Below are 15,133 nucleotides of genomic sequence, written 5' to 3' on the forward strand. Positions count from 1 at the left end.
GGGCCTCAGCACTGCATGTCCTGTGGACTGTGATAGAAGGACAGGCGTGCCATGTGACACATAAGCTGGGGTCTCCACAGGTGTCCCGAAACGCTTGCCCATCTCAGTTACTAGCACAGTGTGCATGTTCGCACAGGTGTGTGCACGGGTGTAGCACATGTTGCTTTGGAAATGGGCTGTTGGGTTTCATTCGGTGTGAGAGTGAAGAGGCCAGCGGGGCAGGTCATGTAACCCTCTGTGTAAATCACCGTGGTCTGTGTGGAAGTACTGAAATGCATCAGAACAGAGAAAGGTGGCACTCTGATGCCATTCCCTTGTAGTTTCAGGACCACGTCAAGACTTGTGGCAAGTGTCGAATCCCTTGCAGATTCCACGCCATCGGCTGCCTCGAGACGGTGAGTCTGGGGGTCTGAGGTTGGGCGTGGTCTTCACTGCCTCCAGCCCAGCGCTTCCTGGGTTCCTTCCGGCTGCTCCTCAGCCTCCTCTGCAGCACTGCCTCCCACCCTGGCTGTCTGAGTGTCCCCAGCTTGGTCTCTGGGCTGGCAGCCCTGTCCACTCCCATCCTCCTGGTGGCGTTGTAGTGCCTGGCTTTGACTGCCACCTGTCTCTGAGGATGCCCAATGCATGTGCCCACCTGTCGCCTTGAGCCTCCCTGGGTGTTGAGTGCACATCTCAGATGTACCCGGCCAGCTCGCCACGACCACTTCTTGGCTGCCGTCTCCCTGCCCCCATCTCACACAGAAAAGGGCAGCATCTAACCCAGCGGCTCTCGCCAAGCCCTCCGCCACCAGCAGGCACTCGGGCCCCTCCTCTCGCCTCACACTTCATGTTCAGGCTGACAGAGATCTCGTCTGCCCTCAAATGGTTCCTGGACACCTGGACCCCTCATCCCCCCAGCCGTCACTGCCCTGTCCACATCGTCCTCATCTCTCACTGGGACCCAGGCTCAGGCGCTTATGGGACCCCCGTTCTTTTCCGCTCTGGCCTGTTCACAATTGGAAATCGATCACAGCTTTTCCTCACGGCTTCTCATTCAGAGCGGCCTGTTCCTGTGATCTTTCCCTCCCTTCGGCTGTCTCCTCTGCCCTGCTTGCTGGCCTGAGCTTTCTTGGGCATGCCCACTTGTGCCCACCCCAGGCACTTGGACACTGGCACAATGGCCAGGCGCCTGGTTCTCTCCGGGTGGACCCCCCTGCTCCACCCCTGCAGACTCTGCCCCTCTGTCGCCAGCACCTCATGTCTCTCTCTTGTCCGTCTTGTCCTGTACAACAGGAGCCCCTTGAGCTCAGGACCCTCGAGGAGTGCTGGGCCCAGAGGTGGCCCCCAGCTGAGGTGTGTGCCTGATGGATGGAGAGGGGCAGGCCGTGGGTGCAGACCCTCCCCTGGCCAGCTCGCTGAGCGGGCACCTTCCCTGCTTGGAGACAGGGATGCCTTGACGGTATTTGTAGTAGAGTCAGTTGCTGACTTGATTCTGTGTGGCCTTAGGTATTGTGTTTTCTTCCTAATAACAGTGAAGAGGACCATTTTCTTTGTCTGCGTTGGATAGTCTTCTCCTCTCCGTGTTCTTGTCTGTTTCCCGCTCCGACCTGGCATCTGCCATCTCCAGGGAGCCCGGGCTTCCCGTGCGGGAGGTTGTTTAGAGACCACCTGGGCCTCAGTGGTGCTCGCTGCCGCCACTGTGCTCCTTGTTTCTGGGCCTTTTGGTGTTGAGGAATGAGAGTGAACACAGCATGAGTCTGTGGCGACGCTCGCTTCCCGTTTGCACAAAGGGTCTCCCCATGCTGGCGCCCACCCCAGGCTCAGCCAGGACCTGCTTTTTCCATGCCGCACACGGCGTGGTCCCAGCGGCACCGGTCTCTGAGCAGATGCAGGGCGAGCTCTCGTCCAGCTGTTTGTCTTTTGAGTGCCCTTCTGCTCTCTGGGTGGCTGTGCCTCTAGCTGCGTGTACATGTAAGTCCATTTGTTTCTTTTACTGTGATTTTTTTAAGAGTGTCTTTCTTTTTTTTTTTTTTTTTTTTTTTTTTGAGACGGAGTCTTGCTCTGTCGCCCAGGCTGGAGTGCAGTGGCCGGATCTCAGCTCTCTGCAAGCTCCACCTCCCGGGTTTACGCCATTCTCCTGCCTCAGCCTCCCGAGTAGCTGGGACTACAGGCGCCCGCCACCTCGCCCGGCTAGTTTTTTGTATTTTTTAGTAGAGATGGGGTTTCACCGTGTTAGCCAGGATGGTCTCGATCTCCTGACCTCGTGATCCACCCGTCTCGGCCTCCCAAAGTGCTGGGATTACAGGCTTGAGCCACCGTGCCCGGCCAAGAGTGTCTTTCTTATTTATTTATTTATTATTATTATTATTATTTTTGAGGCTGAGTCTTGCTTTCTCGCCCAGGCTGGAGTGCAGTGGCATGATCTCAGTTCACTGCAGCCTCTGCCTCCTGGGTTCAAACAATTCTTGTGCCTCAGCCTCCCAAGTAGGTGATGAAAGACCCAAGTAGCTGTGATCACAGCTGTGCACCACCACGCCCAGCTAAGTTTTGTATTTTTAGTAGAGACAAGGTTTCACCATGTTGCCCAGGCTGGTCTCGAACTCCTGACCTCAAGTGATCCACCCACCTCAGCCTCCTAAAGTGCTGGGATTACAGGCATGACCACGCCTGGCTTGTTTTTAAATTTTGTTGCGGAAATTTGAAAATAATTTAATTGCAAAGTCAGGTCTATAAAATGAGGTATGTTTAAGGCAGCCTAATTTCCACCCCTTCACCTTCCCCCTGTGGGTAGCTTTTTAGTTTTATTTTATTTTATTTTATTTTAGAGACAGAGTCTCGCTCTGTCACCCAGGCTGGAGTGCAGTGGCGCCATCTCGACTCACTGCAACCTCCGCCTCCCGGGTTCAAGTATTCTCCTGCCTCAGCCTCCCAGGAAGCTGGGATTACAAGCACACACCACCAGGCCCAGCTAATTTTTGTATTTTTAGTAGAGATGGGGTTTCGCCATGTTGGCCAGGCTGGTCTCAAACTCCTGACCTCAGGTGATCTGACCACCTCAGCCTCCCAAAGTACTGGGATTACAGGTGTGAGCCACCGCGCCTGGCCTATTTTTATATTTATTTATTTATTTATTTATTTATTTATTTATTTATTTTTGAAACAGAGTTTACTCTGTCGCCCAGGCTGGAAGTGCAGTGGCACCATCTCGGCTCACTGCAGCCTCCCTCTCCTAGGTTCAAGCAGTTCTCCTGACTCAGGCTCCCAAGTAGCTGGGATTACAGACATGTGCCACCATGCCTGGCTAATTTTTGTATCTTTAGTAGAGACGGGGTTTCACCATGTTGGCCAGGCTTGTCTGGAACTTGTGGGTAGGTTTTTTTTTTATTTTTGAGACAGTTTCACTCTTGTTGCCCAGGCTGGAGTGCAATGGTGCCATCTCGGCTCACCGCAACCTCCACCTCCCAGGTTCAAGCAATTCTCCTGCCTCAGCCTCCCGAGTAGCTGGGATTACAGGCGTGCACCACCACGCCTGGCTAATTTTGTATTTTTATTAGAGACAGGGTTTCTCCATGTTGGTCAGGTTGGTCTCAAACTCCCCACTTCAGGTGATCCTCCCACCTTGGCCTCCCAAAGTGCTGGGATTACAGGCGTGAGCCACCGTGCCTGGTCGTGAGTCGCTTTTTAAAAAATGGTGTGCTGCTTTTATTTTTCTTTTCTTTTCCTTTCTGTCCCTCCCCCTCTCCCTTCCCCTCGCCTTCTTCCCTTCGTCTCGTCCCGTCCCTTTTTTCTTTTCTTCCAAACAGGGTTTCACTGTGTCAGCCAGGCAGAGATGCAGTAGTATGATCTCGGCTCACTGCAGCTTCACCCTTCTGGGCTCAAGCGATCCTCCCACCTCAGCCTCCGGAGTAGCTGGAACTACTGGCACATACCACCATGCCCGGCTCATTTTAAAAAAATTTCATAGACGTGGGTTTTCGCCATGTTGCCCCAGCTAGTCTCCAACTCCTGGGCCCAAATGATCCTCCCGCTTTGGCCTTCTGAAGTGCTAGAATCACAGTTGCTAGCTGCTGTGCCTGGCTGCAACTAAGGTCTATAGCAAGCTTCATATTCTTTAAACATACCTGACTTTCAGTCTGTCATGCACAAGAAGGATCAGCCATGGCCAGGCCACCCAGGCATCCCTATCTCAGACTCTGGCCTGTCTCTTCAGCTCTAAGGCCCGCGTCTTGGTGGCCGTCCCCGGGTGGGAGCTGAATGGTGGGTGGAGCCAGCAGCCTCCCTGCCCTGTGTCTGCAGGTGGAGGGTGAGAAACAGCAAGAGCACGAGGCACAGTGGCTGCGGGAGCACCTGGCCATGCTCCTGAGCTCGGTGCTGGAGGCAAAGCCTCTCTTGGGAGACCAGAGCCATGCGGGGTCAGAGCTCCTGCAGAGGTGCGAGAACCTGGAGAAGAAGACGGCCACTTTTGAGAACATTGTCTGCGTCCTGAACCGGGAGGTGGAGAGGGTGGCCATGACTGCCGAGGCCTGCAGCCGGCAGCACCGGCTGGACCAAGACAAGATTGAAGCCCTGAGTAACAAGGTCTGTGCCTGGTGGGCGGCCAGCCATGAGGAGGACAGTGTAAAGGGGGATAGTGTCTGCACCCCAGCAGGTTCTAGCAGGTCCTGGAGCTTTAGAGCCTGGACAGTGTAGAAGTCCATCTGCAAACCCCAGTCCAGCGTGGTTTCTATGGAAGGCTCTGGCCCCCTTCGTTTCTGAGTCCTGTTCTCTGAGGGACCCAAACCCTCGAAGGTCATAGAGACCAGGCCATGGGCGGGAGCCTCCTCTCTCTGATGGGAGGACAGAGTCAGCCATGGGGATGTGCAAGGCCTGGTGTGGCTTCCGAGCAGGCTTGCTGGCCAGGAGCTTCTGTGTGGACTTGGAGCCACCCCCTCTTGGCCAGGGTGGGGTTGGGTTCTTGTGTGCAGGGAGTGGACGTGAGAAACACGGAGCCAGGGGTGCCCAGGACCACTGTCCTGCTGGAGATCGGTGGGTGTGGGAGGCGGGCTCATGCCACACCCCTCCGGTAAGAGAGAAGGTGGTCTTGGCGCCCGGCAGGTGCAGCAGCTGGAGAGGAGCATTGGCCTCAAGGACCTGGCGATGGCTGACCTGGAGCAGAAGGTCTTGGAGATGGAGGCATCCACCTACGATGGGGTCTTCATCTGGAAGATCTCAGACTTCGCCAGGAAGCGCCAGGAAGCTGTGGCCGGCCGCACACCCGCCATCTTCTCCCCAGGTGTGGTTCTAAGACCCCCACCTCCCTGCAGCTGCTGTTTACGTGGCACCTGGGTCCCCTCACCCCTGTGACCACATGGGACGGCTCCCAAGGGAGGCTGAGATACGACCCCCAGTGATACCGGGAGTGACTGTGCCTGCCTGTGCAGCGAGTGGGGCAGCCAAATTTGGGTGGCCAGTGGGTGCCCTTGGGTAAGGATCGGGGGTGGGGGGTCAGGCTGGCTGCCCTCCTGCTTTGCCTGCCATCGGGGTATGCCCCTCGTCACCCACAGCCTGGTCCTCCGGCACACGGCTCTAAAGCAGACATTACATCAACAGGCTCTCCTGCCTGATCCCAGCTCCCAGGAAGACCAGACGGGTGGAGGTAGCCGTGGGGGTGGGACATGGCTCCCAGGGCCTTGGGGCCGAGCTAGTCTGACCCCTCCCAGGTTCCGTTTCCACACGGAGCTCAGGGAGGGTGTTTCTCACACTCCTTTTTTTTTCCCCAACTACTAGTTCTCTTGAGAGGGTGCCCGTGGGGTCTTCCCTGGAGGGCACTGCTGGAGAGGGGCTGTTTGGTGGCCGCCCAGCCACAAGCTCCTGCCAGGACTATGCTTCCAGGCACTGCAGTACAGAGGCGGCCCCTCTGCTGTCCTTTGAGGCCCTGGCTGACCTCGTGGCGGCCCCAGCCATCGTCTCATCCCCGGCTCAGGCACTCCCTTTGTGGCCTTTGTTGACGTGGCTCAGAAAACACCCTCGTGTGGGCTTTATTTTTACACTGACGTGGTGAACCTGCTGATAGAATCTTAGGTTCTAGGATCGAGACTGAGACATTGTCGGCACCTTTCCTGTTTGAATTGAGCCTAGCGCTGCTGGCGACACTCCCTGAGCAGCAGGGCCCGTGGCTCCTGTGCTCCGGCAGAAAGAGACCCAAGCGCCATCTGGAGGGGCCGCCGTGGCCTGTGTGGTGCGTCCTGACAAGGCCTTCAGCAGGGACCAGAAACAAAACCCACACTCTCTTTCTCCTCGGAGTTGAGACTGGAAAAATGACAGATTGTTTTGGGGGAACTTGAGGGAACAGTCTGGGCAGGCTGCAGGGCGTGGCCCTGTTCCTCCAGGGCTGTGAAGGTCAGCACTGCTTTCTGGTGACGACCTTCCCTCTGCAGCTGCTTGGCTCGGCCGATTGTATATGCTGGGAGCTCTGTACTAAGCGTGAGGTGAAGGGTCAGGATTCTGGAGGCCCTGCCACGGAGGCGGTACTCGGGCAGGAGGACCTGTTTGTGTGGAACATCTGCTTTAAGCAATGCTGGTGAACCCAGTTTGTGTGCGGCACGCGTGGAGGACGAGGACAGGGAGGATGGGTCAGGGCGCACGGTGGAGGACAAGAACAGGGAGGGTTGGTCCTGGTGCTGCCACAGTGGGGTCCCTGTGTTCAAACCTGTGCACGCGGGGTCCTGTCATGTGGCTTGGAAAGCTGCCTCTGCCACGTTCTGGCTGTCATTCACGTCTGTGTCTCGTTGGGTAGGAAGGAAGTGGACTCTGCTTGTTTCGGGGTTCACTCTAGCAAGTGCCTCTTCTGAGGCAGGCTTGGGGCCCACCCTAAGCCCTGGGCCAGTCAGGGCTCCCCTCTGCAGCTCTGCCGAGGCCCCAACCTCTGCATTTGGTGGATCTTGCCGTGTTGCTCTACTCATCTTTTTTTTTTTTTTTTTGAGACGGAGTCTCGCTCTGTTGCCCAGGCTGGAGTGCAGTGGCGCGATCTCGGCTCACTGCAAGCTCTGCCTCCCGAGTTCACGCCATTCTCCCGCCTCAGCCTCCCAAGTAGCTGGGACTACAGGCGTTCACCACCAGGCCCGGCTAATTTTTGTATTTTTAGTAGAGACAGGGTTTCACCGTGTTGGCCAGGATGGTCTCCATCTCCTGACCTTGTGATCTGCCCACCTCAGCCTCCCAAAGTGCTAGGATTACAGGCGTGAGCCACCACGCCCGGCCCTCTACTCATCTTCTTAAGTTTTGGGGGTTACATTTGGGATTCTTAAAAATGCTTTTTCTGTGCCGGGCGTGGTGGCTCACGCCTGCAATCCCAGCACTTGGGAGGCCAAGGCGGGTGGATCATGAGGTCAAGAGATCGAGACCATCCTGGCTAACACGGTGAAACCCCGTCTCTACTAAAAATACAAAAAATTAGCCGGGCATGGTAGCAGGTGCCTGTAGTCCCAGCTACTCGGGAGGCTGAGGCAGGAGAATGGCGTGAACCCGGGAGGTGGAGCTTGCAGTGAGCCGAGATTGCGCCACTGCACTCCAGCCTGGGAGACAGAGCGAGACTCCGCCTCAAAAAAAAAAAAAAAATGCTTTTTCTGGCCAGGCACGGTGGCTCACGCCTGTAATCCCAGCACTTTGGGAGACCAACATGCGTGGATCACCTGAGATCAGGAGTTGGAGACCAGCCTGACCAACATGGTGAAATCCCATCTCTGCTAAAAATACAAAAATTAGCCAGGTGTGGTGGCAGGCGCCTATAATCTCAGCTACTCAGAAGGCTGAGGCAGGAGAATCACTTGATCCCACAGTGAGCCGAGATTGTGCCTCTAAGTCTGGGCAACAAGAGAGAGACTCTATCTCAAAAAAAAAAAAAAAAAAAAAAACTTTTTCTAATTTTTCTAACTACAACTTTTTTTTTTTTTTTTTTTTTGAGCAGAGTCTGGCTCTGTTGCCCAGGCTGGAGTGCAGTGGCCGGATCTCAGCTCACTGCAAGCTCCGCCTCCCGGGTTTACGCCATTCTCCTGCCTCAGCCTCCCGAGTAGCTGGGACTACAGGCGCCCGCCACCTCGCCCGGCTAATTTTTTGTATTTTTTTAGTAGAGACGGGGTTTCACCGTGTTAGCCAGGATAGTGTCGATCTCCTGACCTCGTGATCTGCCTGTCTCGGCCTCCCAAAGTGCTGGGATTACAGGCTTGAGCCACCGCGCCTGGGTACTTTTTTTTTTTAATGAAATTTATTTTCATTGGAAACTAACTGCATACTTTAAGAAAAAAAACTTCCTTTGCACCCCAGAACCTCAATGTTTCTTTTTGGGTGTTTTTGTCCCTGGGGGAGGGCAGCCAGACAGGAAGAGCGCTGCCCCACCCTTGCTGAGTGTCAGCTTACCAGGCGTCCCTCCTGCCTCCACAGCCTTCTACACCAGCAGGTACGGCTACAAGATGTGTCTGCGTATCTACCTGAACGGCGACGGCACCGGGCGAGGAACACACCTGTCCCTCTTCTTTGTGGTGATGAAGGGCCCGAATGACGCCCTGCTGCGGTGGCCCTTCAACCAGAAGGTGTGAGGCCGTCCCCACAGGCTTTGCTGAGGGCCGCACCTGAGATTCCCTCTGGGCAGTGCAGCTTCTGTGGTGCAGGGTTGTGCAGGACAGGGTGGTTTGGGCTTGCTGGACCAGGTGTCTGCAGCAGGCACGTCGCCCTGTGGTGCTGTGTCACGCGGTGGAGAGCTCTGGCAGTTTCTGTCGTTACCATGATTTCTGAGCACTGGTCCGTGACACAAGCAACTGGCTTCCTGACCTGTCAGATAAATATAAATATGACTAAGGAAAAGCACAAGGCCGGCCGGGCGCAGTGGCTCAAGCCTATAATCCCAGCACTTTGGGAGGCCGAGATGGGCAGATCACGAGGTCAGGAGATCAAGACCATCCTGGCCAACACGGTGAAATCCCGTCTCTACTAAAAAATACCAAAAAAACTAGCCAGGCGAGGTGGTGGGCGCCTGTAGTCCCAGCTACTCGGGAGGCTGAGGCAGGAGAATGGCGTAAACCTGGGAGGCGGAGCTTGCAGCAAGCTGAGATCCAGCCACTGCACTCCAGCCTGGGCGACAGAGCAAGACTCCGTCTCAAAAAAAAAAAAGCACAAGGCCAAGTGTGGGGGAGTATCCCTGTGGTCCCAGCACTTTGGGAGGCTGAGGTGGGAGGATTGCTGAACCCGCAGGAGTTTGAGATCAGCCTGGGCAACATAGTGAGACCCCATCTCTACAAAAAAAATAGAAAAATTAGCCATGCATGGTGGTGTGCACCTGTATTCCCAGCTATTTGGAGGCTGAGGCAGGAGGATTGCTCGAGCCCAGTAGGTTGAGGCTGTAGTGAGCTGAGATCACGCCACTGCACTGCAGCCTGTGCAACAGAGCAAGACCGGGCTCTAAAAAATAAATGAACAAAAGGACAAAGTACAAAATAATGCAAGTTCAGGGGTGCCCAGCTTTAGCCCAGGACTCTAGATGTTGATGGGCGTCTGGACCAGTAGTTTGAAAACCCTGCCCTGGAGAGACTATGCAGAGGAAGGAACACGGCTTCAGAGCCCTCTTCATCTGAGGTGTCATTTATTTATTTATTTTTAAGACGGCGGCTTGCTCTGTCGCCCAGGCTGGAGTGCAGTGGTATGATCTCAGCTTACTTCAACCTCTGCCTCCCGGGTTCAAGCAATTTTCCTGCCTCAGCCTCCTGAGTAACTGGGACTACAGGCGCCCACCACCATGCCAAGCTAATTTTTGTATTTTTAGTAGAGATGGGGGTTTCACCATGTTGTCACACTGGTCTTGAACTCCTGACCTCGTGATCTGCCCGCCTCGGCCTCCCAAAGTGCTGGGATTGTAGGCGTGAGCCACCGCCCCGGCCTATTTTGAAAATCAGAATCTATTTTTGGTTGCAGAACTGAAGATCCAGAGACTAGGCTGGAATGAGAAGGTCCCTTCCTTTTGCCACACTTGGCCCAGGCTTGCTACTTCCCCCACCCCCTATAGCTATGGAGCAGGCAGATCAGAGCTGGGTGGGGTGAGGGTGTGGAGGGCCCATGGGCGCTCATCTGTCCCAGGGCATCCGGGTTCATGGCCCGACAGAGGCTCAGGTTCTCCCTGGAAAGTGCTCCTCATGGGTGGGCAATGGCTGCTTCCTGATCTCTTTGGCAAGAAAATGTCTTTGCCGGATATGTTATTTTTTGTATTTTCCTCATAATAATTCAAGTTCAGGAGTGATAAGCTTTAGCCTAGGACTCCACATGTCAGTGGACAGGAAAGGCCAGAATGGACACAGGTTCCCCAGAGAGAAGCAGAATGTCAGGGGCTGGGGAGGGCTGGGGAGCCGGGGCGCAGCAGCAGGAGCAAGGCCACCCACCACGTGGTCTCAGCTGGGCCTCAGCCTCTGGCCTGGGTCCTGGGATGGGCACCTGTGGCTTCCTGCTAGTGGCCCTGCAGGTGTCCAGACCCTCGGGAGCCAGAGAGAGATGGCCCACAGACCTGTGTCCCCTCTCTGGGGCTCTCTCCTCCAGGTGACCTTAATGCTGCTCGACCAGAATAACCGGGAGCACGTGATTGATGCCTTCAGGCCCGACGTGACCTCGTCCTCTTTTCAGAGGCCAGTCAATGACATGAACATCGCAAGTGGCTGCCCCCTCTTCTGCCCCGTCTCCAAGATGGAGGCCAAGAATTCCTACGTGCGGGATGATGCCATCTTCATCAAGGCCATTGTGGACCTGACAGGGCTCTAACTGCCCCTGCTGGTGTCTGGGGGTTGGGGGCAGCCAGGCACAGCCGGCTCACTGAGGGGCCACCACACTGGGCCAGGGCCTCACTGTACAAGTGGGCAGGGGCCGCGCTTGGGCGCTTGGGAGGGTGTCGGCCTGCAGCCAAGTTCACTGTAATGGGGGAAGGAGCCACCAGCCAGTCCTCAGATTTCAGAGACTGTGTGGAGGGGCCTGGAAGACAGGCTTAGCCCAGGGCTGTGGTGGGATTGGCTGAGGGTTTTCAGGTGCTTCCCAGCACAAGCTGCCCTTGCTGTCTTGTGCAGTGAAGGGAGATGCCCTGGGTGGGGACACGTGGTGTGGGAGCACATCCCAGCAGTGCCCGTGCAGCAGGAGCGCAGTGGATGATGACCTTGCGTCCCTCGGGCATGACAAAGGAGGAGGGCTGCTCCAGGAGAAGGGCCTCCTGCTGGCCAGAGCGAGGAGGGCCGAGCGGCTTGGTTCTCCCCTCTGGCCCCTGGAGAGAAGGGAGTGTTCTTAGACCCCTGGGTGCTTGTCTGCACAGAGCTCTGGTCTGTGCCACCTTGGCCAGGCCGGCTGTGGGAGAGGGTCTGGTCCCACGCTGCCTCTGCTCAGACCACTGTGTGGGGGGTGCACGGCACAGCCTGCGGGTGAAATGTGAGAGCTCGCCATCGAGCTCACGAGACAGTTATTAAACCATTCAAATCTCTGTGGTCAGTGGCATCCATTTGATTCCAGGTTGCCTGCGGCTTCCAGCCTTGGCAGTGGTGACCCTCTGCGGGTCCTCCTGGCCTCCTCTCCTCTCACAGACCCCTCCCCACAGGGTGCCTGGCCCCTGCCTGCTTCTCTAGCTAGTCAAGCTGTTCCCTCTGTTCCTTACCTTCTGTAAGCTCTCTCTTCTGGAGCCTTGGTGAAGCCCAGTGTTCCCTCTTCTGGAATGTTCTTCCCTGTCGAGCTCCTCTCCTGGGCCTCCCCAGGGACTCCTGTGAGAGCAGGATGAGGATGAGCCAGCCCTGGTCCTGCCTCTCTGTACAGGCTCCACTGAGCATCCTGGCTGCACCGAGCGTCCTGGCTGTACCGAGGGTCCTGGCTGCACCGAGCGTCCTGGCTGCACCGGGGGTCCTGGCTGCACCGAGCGTCCTGGCTGCACCGAGGGTCCTGGCTGCACCGAGGGTCCTGGCTGCACCGGGGGTCCTGGCTGCACCGGGGGTCCTGGCTGCACCGGGGGTCCTGGCTGCACCGAGCGTCCTGGCTGCACCGAGCGTCCTGGCTGCACCGAGCGTCCTGGCTGCACCGAGCGTCCTGGCTGCACCGAGGGTCCTGGCTGCACCGGGGGTCCTGGCTGCACCGAGGGTCCTGGCTGCACTGAGCGTCCTGGCTGCACCGAGGGTCCTGGCTGCACTGCCCCTGTGGGGTGTTCTCAGGACAGCACAGGCAGGTGTAGGCACAGCTTCGCACTCAGTATTGGGGCAACTGTGCTGGGACCTATTGGGCATCTGTATCGGGGTCCAGGATAAAGTGGTGCCGTCTCTTGACATCTTCATGCACTGCTGTAGTTTGAGAAGTTAAGACCATAGAAAAATACAGAAAATAACTCAGGCACAGAACTGACCAACAGGCATTGTCTGTGTTCTGTGAGTGTGCTGGGCCTAAAAAGCGGGCGTCACAGAGCCTTGCTGTTCCCTTTCCCGGCCTCACCTTGGCTCCCCAGGCCATGTGGCAGGAATTGTGGTGTTTCCGTTCTCCTTGGGCTTTAGAATTTTGCATCTGTATGTTTCTGTATTCACAAATAAGAGTATTGCATTGAAGATGCAGAAACCATCCACTGGGACAGCTGCGGGTAGCTGGGCTTTTTACTCAGCCTGACCGCTCTTAATGCCTGTTGTGCTGGGCACTCGGCATGGTGGATTCTGACTGCTGTGTGTGAGCTCCCCAGAGAGCACCTCCCAGTCTCTTCCCGTGTCTTCAGGGTTTGGTGACTAGAGACAGCCAGACCTGCTCTCTTGGGTCTCCTGTCAACCTGGAAGGAGGGTTGGTGGTTTCTAGGCCTCCCCTTTTTAGCAGTTGCCAGGTTGCTTTGCGGAGGGGCTGCATCTAGTCCTTCCACCACCACCAGGGGAGGGTTCCCATTGCTCCCATCCCTGCCCACGCTTCGTGTTGTTGGAATTGAGAAGATGCTGCAGCCTGCTGTGTTTGAAGTGGCATCGCTGTCACATGCGTTTCTCTGGTGACTCGGCGGGGTCGGGCATCTTGACCACGCTGACCTCTCCGTTGGATTATCTCCCGTGCGAATTACCTGTTGATATCTTTCTCATTTTTCTTCTGGTTGTTGGTCTGGGTCTTATTCTACTGGTTGGTAGGAGTTCCTGATATTCCTGATCACAGATTCTCAGTTGTCTTTGAACTGTTTCTGTTCCTGACGTGCAGAAGCTTAAACCCTACGCAGGATCAGTTGATCTTATGCTTGATGAATGGTGCTATTTCCGACTGACTCCGAACGTCCGGACCTTCCCTGAGGCTGAAAAGCACTGTCATGTTTTCTTCTAATGATTCTGAAGTGTTGCCTTTAACATACTGGGCTTCTCTGTTTGGGGATTTATTTTATATGACAGGTTTTGCTGGGTCACTGCAGTTTGTTAAAGCAGAAGAGGTCATGTCTTCTCACTTAAAGCGAAATGGAACTGTGAAATGAGAGGCACGGGACCAAAAAAAATCCTCCCACGGGAACAAAGACGGGGAAGAAGCCAAATCTCAGAGGATTTGAACCCATTTTGGAAGGTGGGAAGTGGGTTGGTGGGTGGCTGTTGAGCAGAAGAGGGCTGAGGGGGGAAGCTGGCCACCCCGGGAGACCCTGGCACAGCAGAATCTGAGCTAAAAGTGGATCAGCTGAAAGACCTTGCAGGTCCTTTGGCAGCCAGAGCAGCCAGATGGTTCTCCTGGCCCTCACCTCCCTGCGGTGGAGATGGAGGTCCAGAGAACCTGGGGGAAGAGCTGAGGACCGCACCCGCGACGCAGTGAGAGCAGCCTCGGGCTCCAGGCTGAAGAAGGGCAGAGGTCTGCACTCGGAACAAATCTCTAGGTGCTGGCTGCTGCATGAAGAGGCTCCCACAAAGCAGACCGAGGCCCCGGAGGAACAAAATGCTCTGGAGCGCCCCGTGGGCAGGCCTGGCCCAGCCGCCTCGTGGCCTTCTGGGGAAGTGACAGGCTCTGTGCAAACCCACAGAGGTACCATCGTCACTATCTAATTTTGGGACATTTCATCAGCCTGCAGAGAAACCTTCCCTTAGCAGTCACTCTCTTCCCCTCCCCTCAGCCCCTGACAGCCAGCCACAAACCTACCTTCTGTCTCTCATAGATTTGCCTACTCAGGACACTTTTACTCAGCAAGATATTTTCAAGGTTCTTGTGTGTTGCAGCATGCGTCGGAGATGTTTCATTCGTTCTCATGGTTGAATAATATTCTTTTTTTTTTTTTTTTTTTTTTTTTTTTTTTTTTTTTTTTTGAGACGGAGTCTTGCTCTGTCACCCAGGCTGGAGTGCAGTGGCCGGATCTCAGCTCACTGCAAGCTCCGCCTCCCGGGTTTACGCCATTCTCCTGCCTCAGCCTTCCGAGTAGCTGGGACTACAGGCGCCCGCCACCTCGCCCGGCTATTTTTTTGTATTTTTTAGTAGAGACAGGGTTTCACCGTGTTAGCCCGGATCGTCTCTCGATCTCCTGACCTCGTGATCCGCCCGTCTCGGCCTCCCAAAGTGCTGGGATTACAGGCTTAAGCCACCGCGCCCGGCCGTAATATTCTCTTGTATGGATGCACCACACCTTATTTATCCATTCACCCGTTGCTGGACATGGGGGCGGTTTCTACTTTTTGGCTACTCTGAAAATGCAGTTGTGAACATTTGTGAACAAGTTTTTGTGGGGACACATATTTGTTTTCATTTCTCTTGAATATTTATACCGAGGAGTAGAGCTGCTGGGCCACTTGTTCAGCTCGTGGAGAAATTTGCCAAACTTTCATGTCACCTTTCATCTCCCTTGGGAAGTGTTTTGTTTTTTTTTTTTTTTTTTTTTTTTTTTTTTTGAGACGGAATCTCGTTCTGTCTTCCTGGCTGGAGTACAATGGCACGATCTCGGCTCACTGCAATCTCCGCCTCCCAGGTTCAGTCAGTTCTGCATGAGCTTCCTGAGTAGCTGGGACTACAGGTGCCTGCCACCACGCCCGGGTAATTTTTGTATTTTTAGTAGAGACAGGGTTTTACCATGTTGGCCAGGCTGGTTTCAAACTCCTGACCTCAGGTGATCCCCTCACCTCGGCCTCCCAAAGTGCTGGGATTACAGGCGTGAGCCGTTGCATAACATTTTTAAATTTCACATACTAAAATTGAT

The 15,133-nt window shown here is 55.3% G+C and overlaps 3 protein-coding genes across 12 annotated transcripts in view; 2 read left to right on the forward strand and 1 right to left on the reverse strand.

The window, feature by feature from the left end:
• Positions 1-11,458, forward strand: part of TRAF2 (TNF receptor associated factor 2) — a 46,863-nt gene extending 35,405 nt beyond the window's left edge. For all 5 annotated transcript variants that reach the window (XM_050760086.1, XM_050760087.1, XM_050760088.1 and 2 more), the window contains 5 exons: positions 321-395; positions 4,276-4,557; positions 5,074-5,251; positions 8,398-8,546; positions 10,537-11,458. In XM_050760086.1, coding sequence (XP_050616043.1) covers positions 321-395; positions 4,276-4,557; positions 5,074-5,251; positions 8,398-8,546; positions 10,537-10,755 — 903 coding nt within the window. In that variant the 3' untranslated portion in view covers positions 10,756-11,458. The remainder of the gene's footprint in view (positions 1-320; positions 396-4,275; positions 4,558-5,073; positions 5,252-8,397; positions 8,547-10,536) is intronic.
• The window catches only part of EDF1 (endothelial differentiation related factor 1), a 107,844-nt gene that overhangs the window by 56,313 nt on the left and 36,398 nt on the right, over positions 1-15,133 (reverse strand). Inside the window, exon 1 of one of the 4 annotated variants that reach the window (XM_050760413.1) lies at positions 1,188-1,197. The exons of the other annotated variants lie outside the window; for them this stretch is intronic. The gene's annotated coding sequence lies outside the window, so the exon portion shown is untranslated. Of the gene's footprint in view, positions 1-1,187; positions 1,198-15,133 lie in introns of those variants that run through there. 4 annotated transcript variants of the gene reach the window in all.
• Positions 1-15,133, forward strand: part of PTGDS (prostaglandin D2 synthase) — a 117,858-nt gene that overhangs the window by 51,677 nt on the left and 51,048 nt on the right. The window lies entirely within an intron of this gene.

Source organism: Macaca thibetana, chromosome 15, assembly GCF_024542745.1.
Source record: "Macaca thibetana thibetana isolate TM-01 chromosome 15, ASM2454274v1, whole genome shotgun sequence".
NCBI lineage: Eukaryota > Metazoa > Chordata > Mammalia > Primates > Cercopithecidae > Macaca > Macaca thibetana.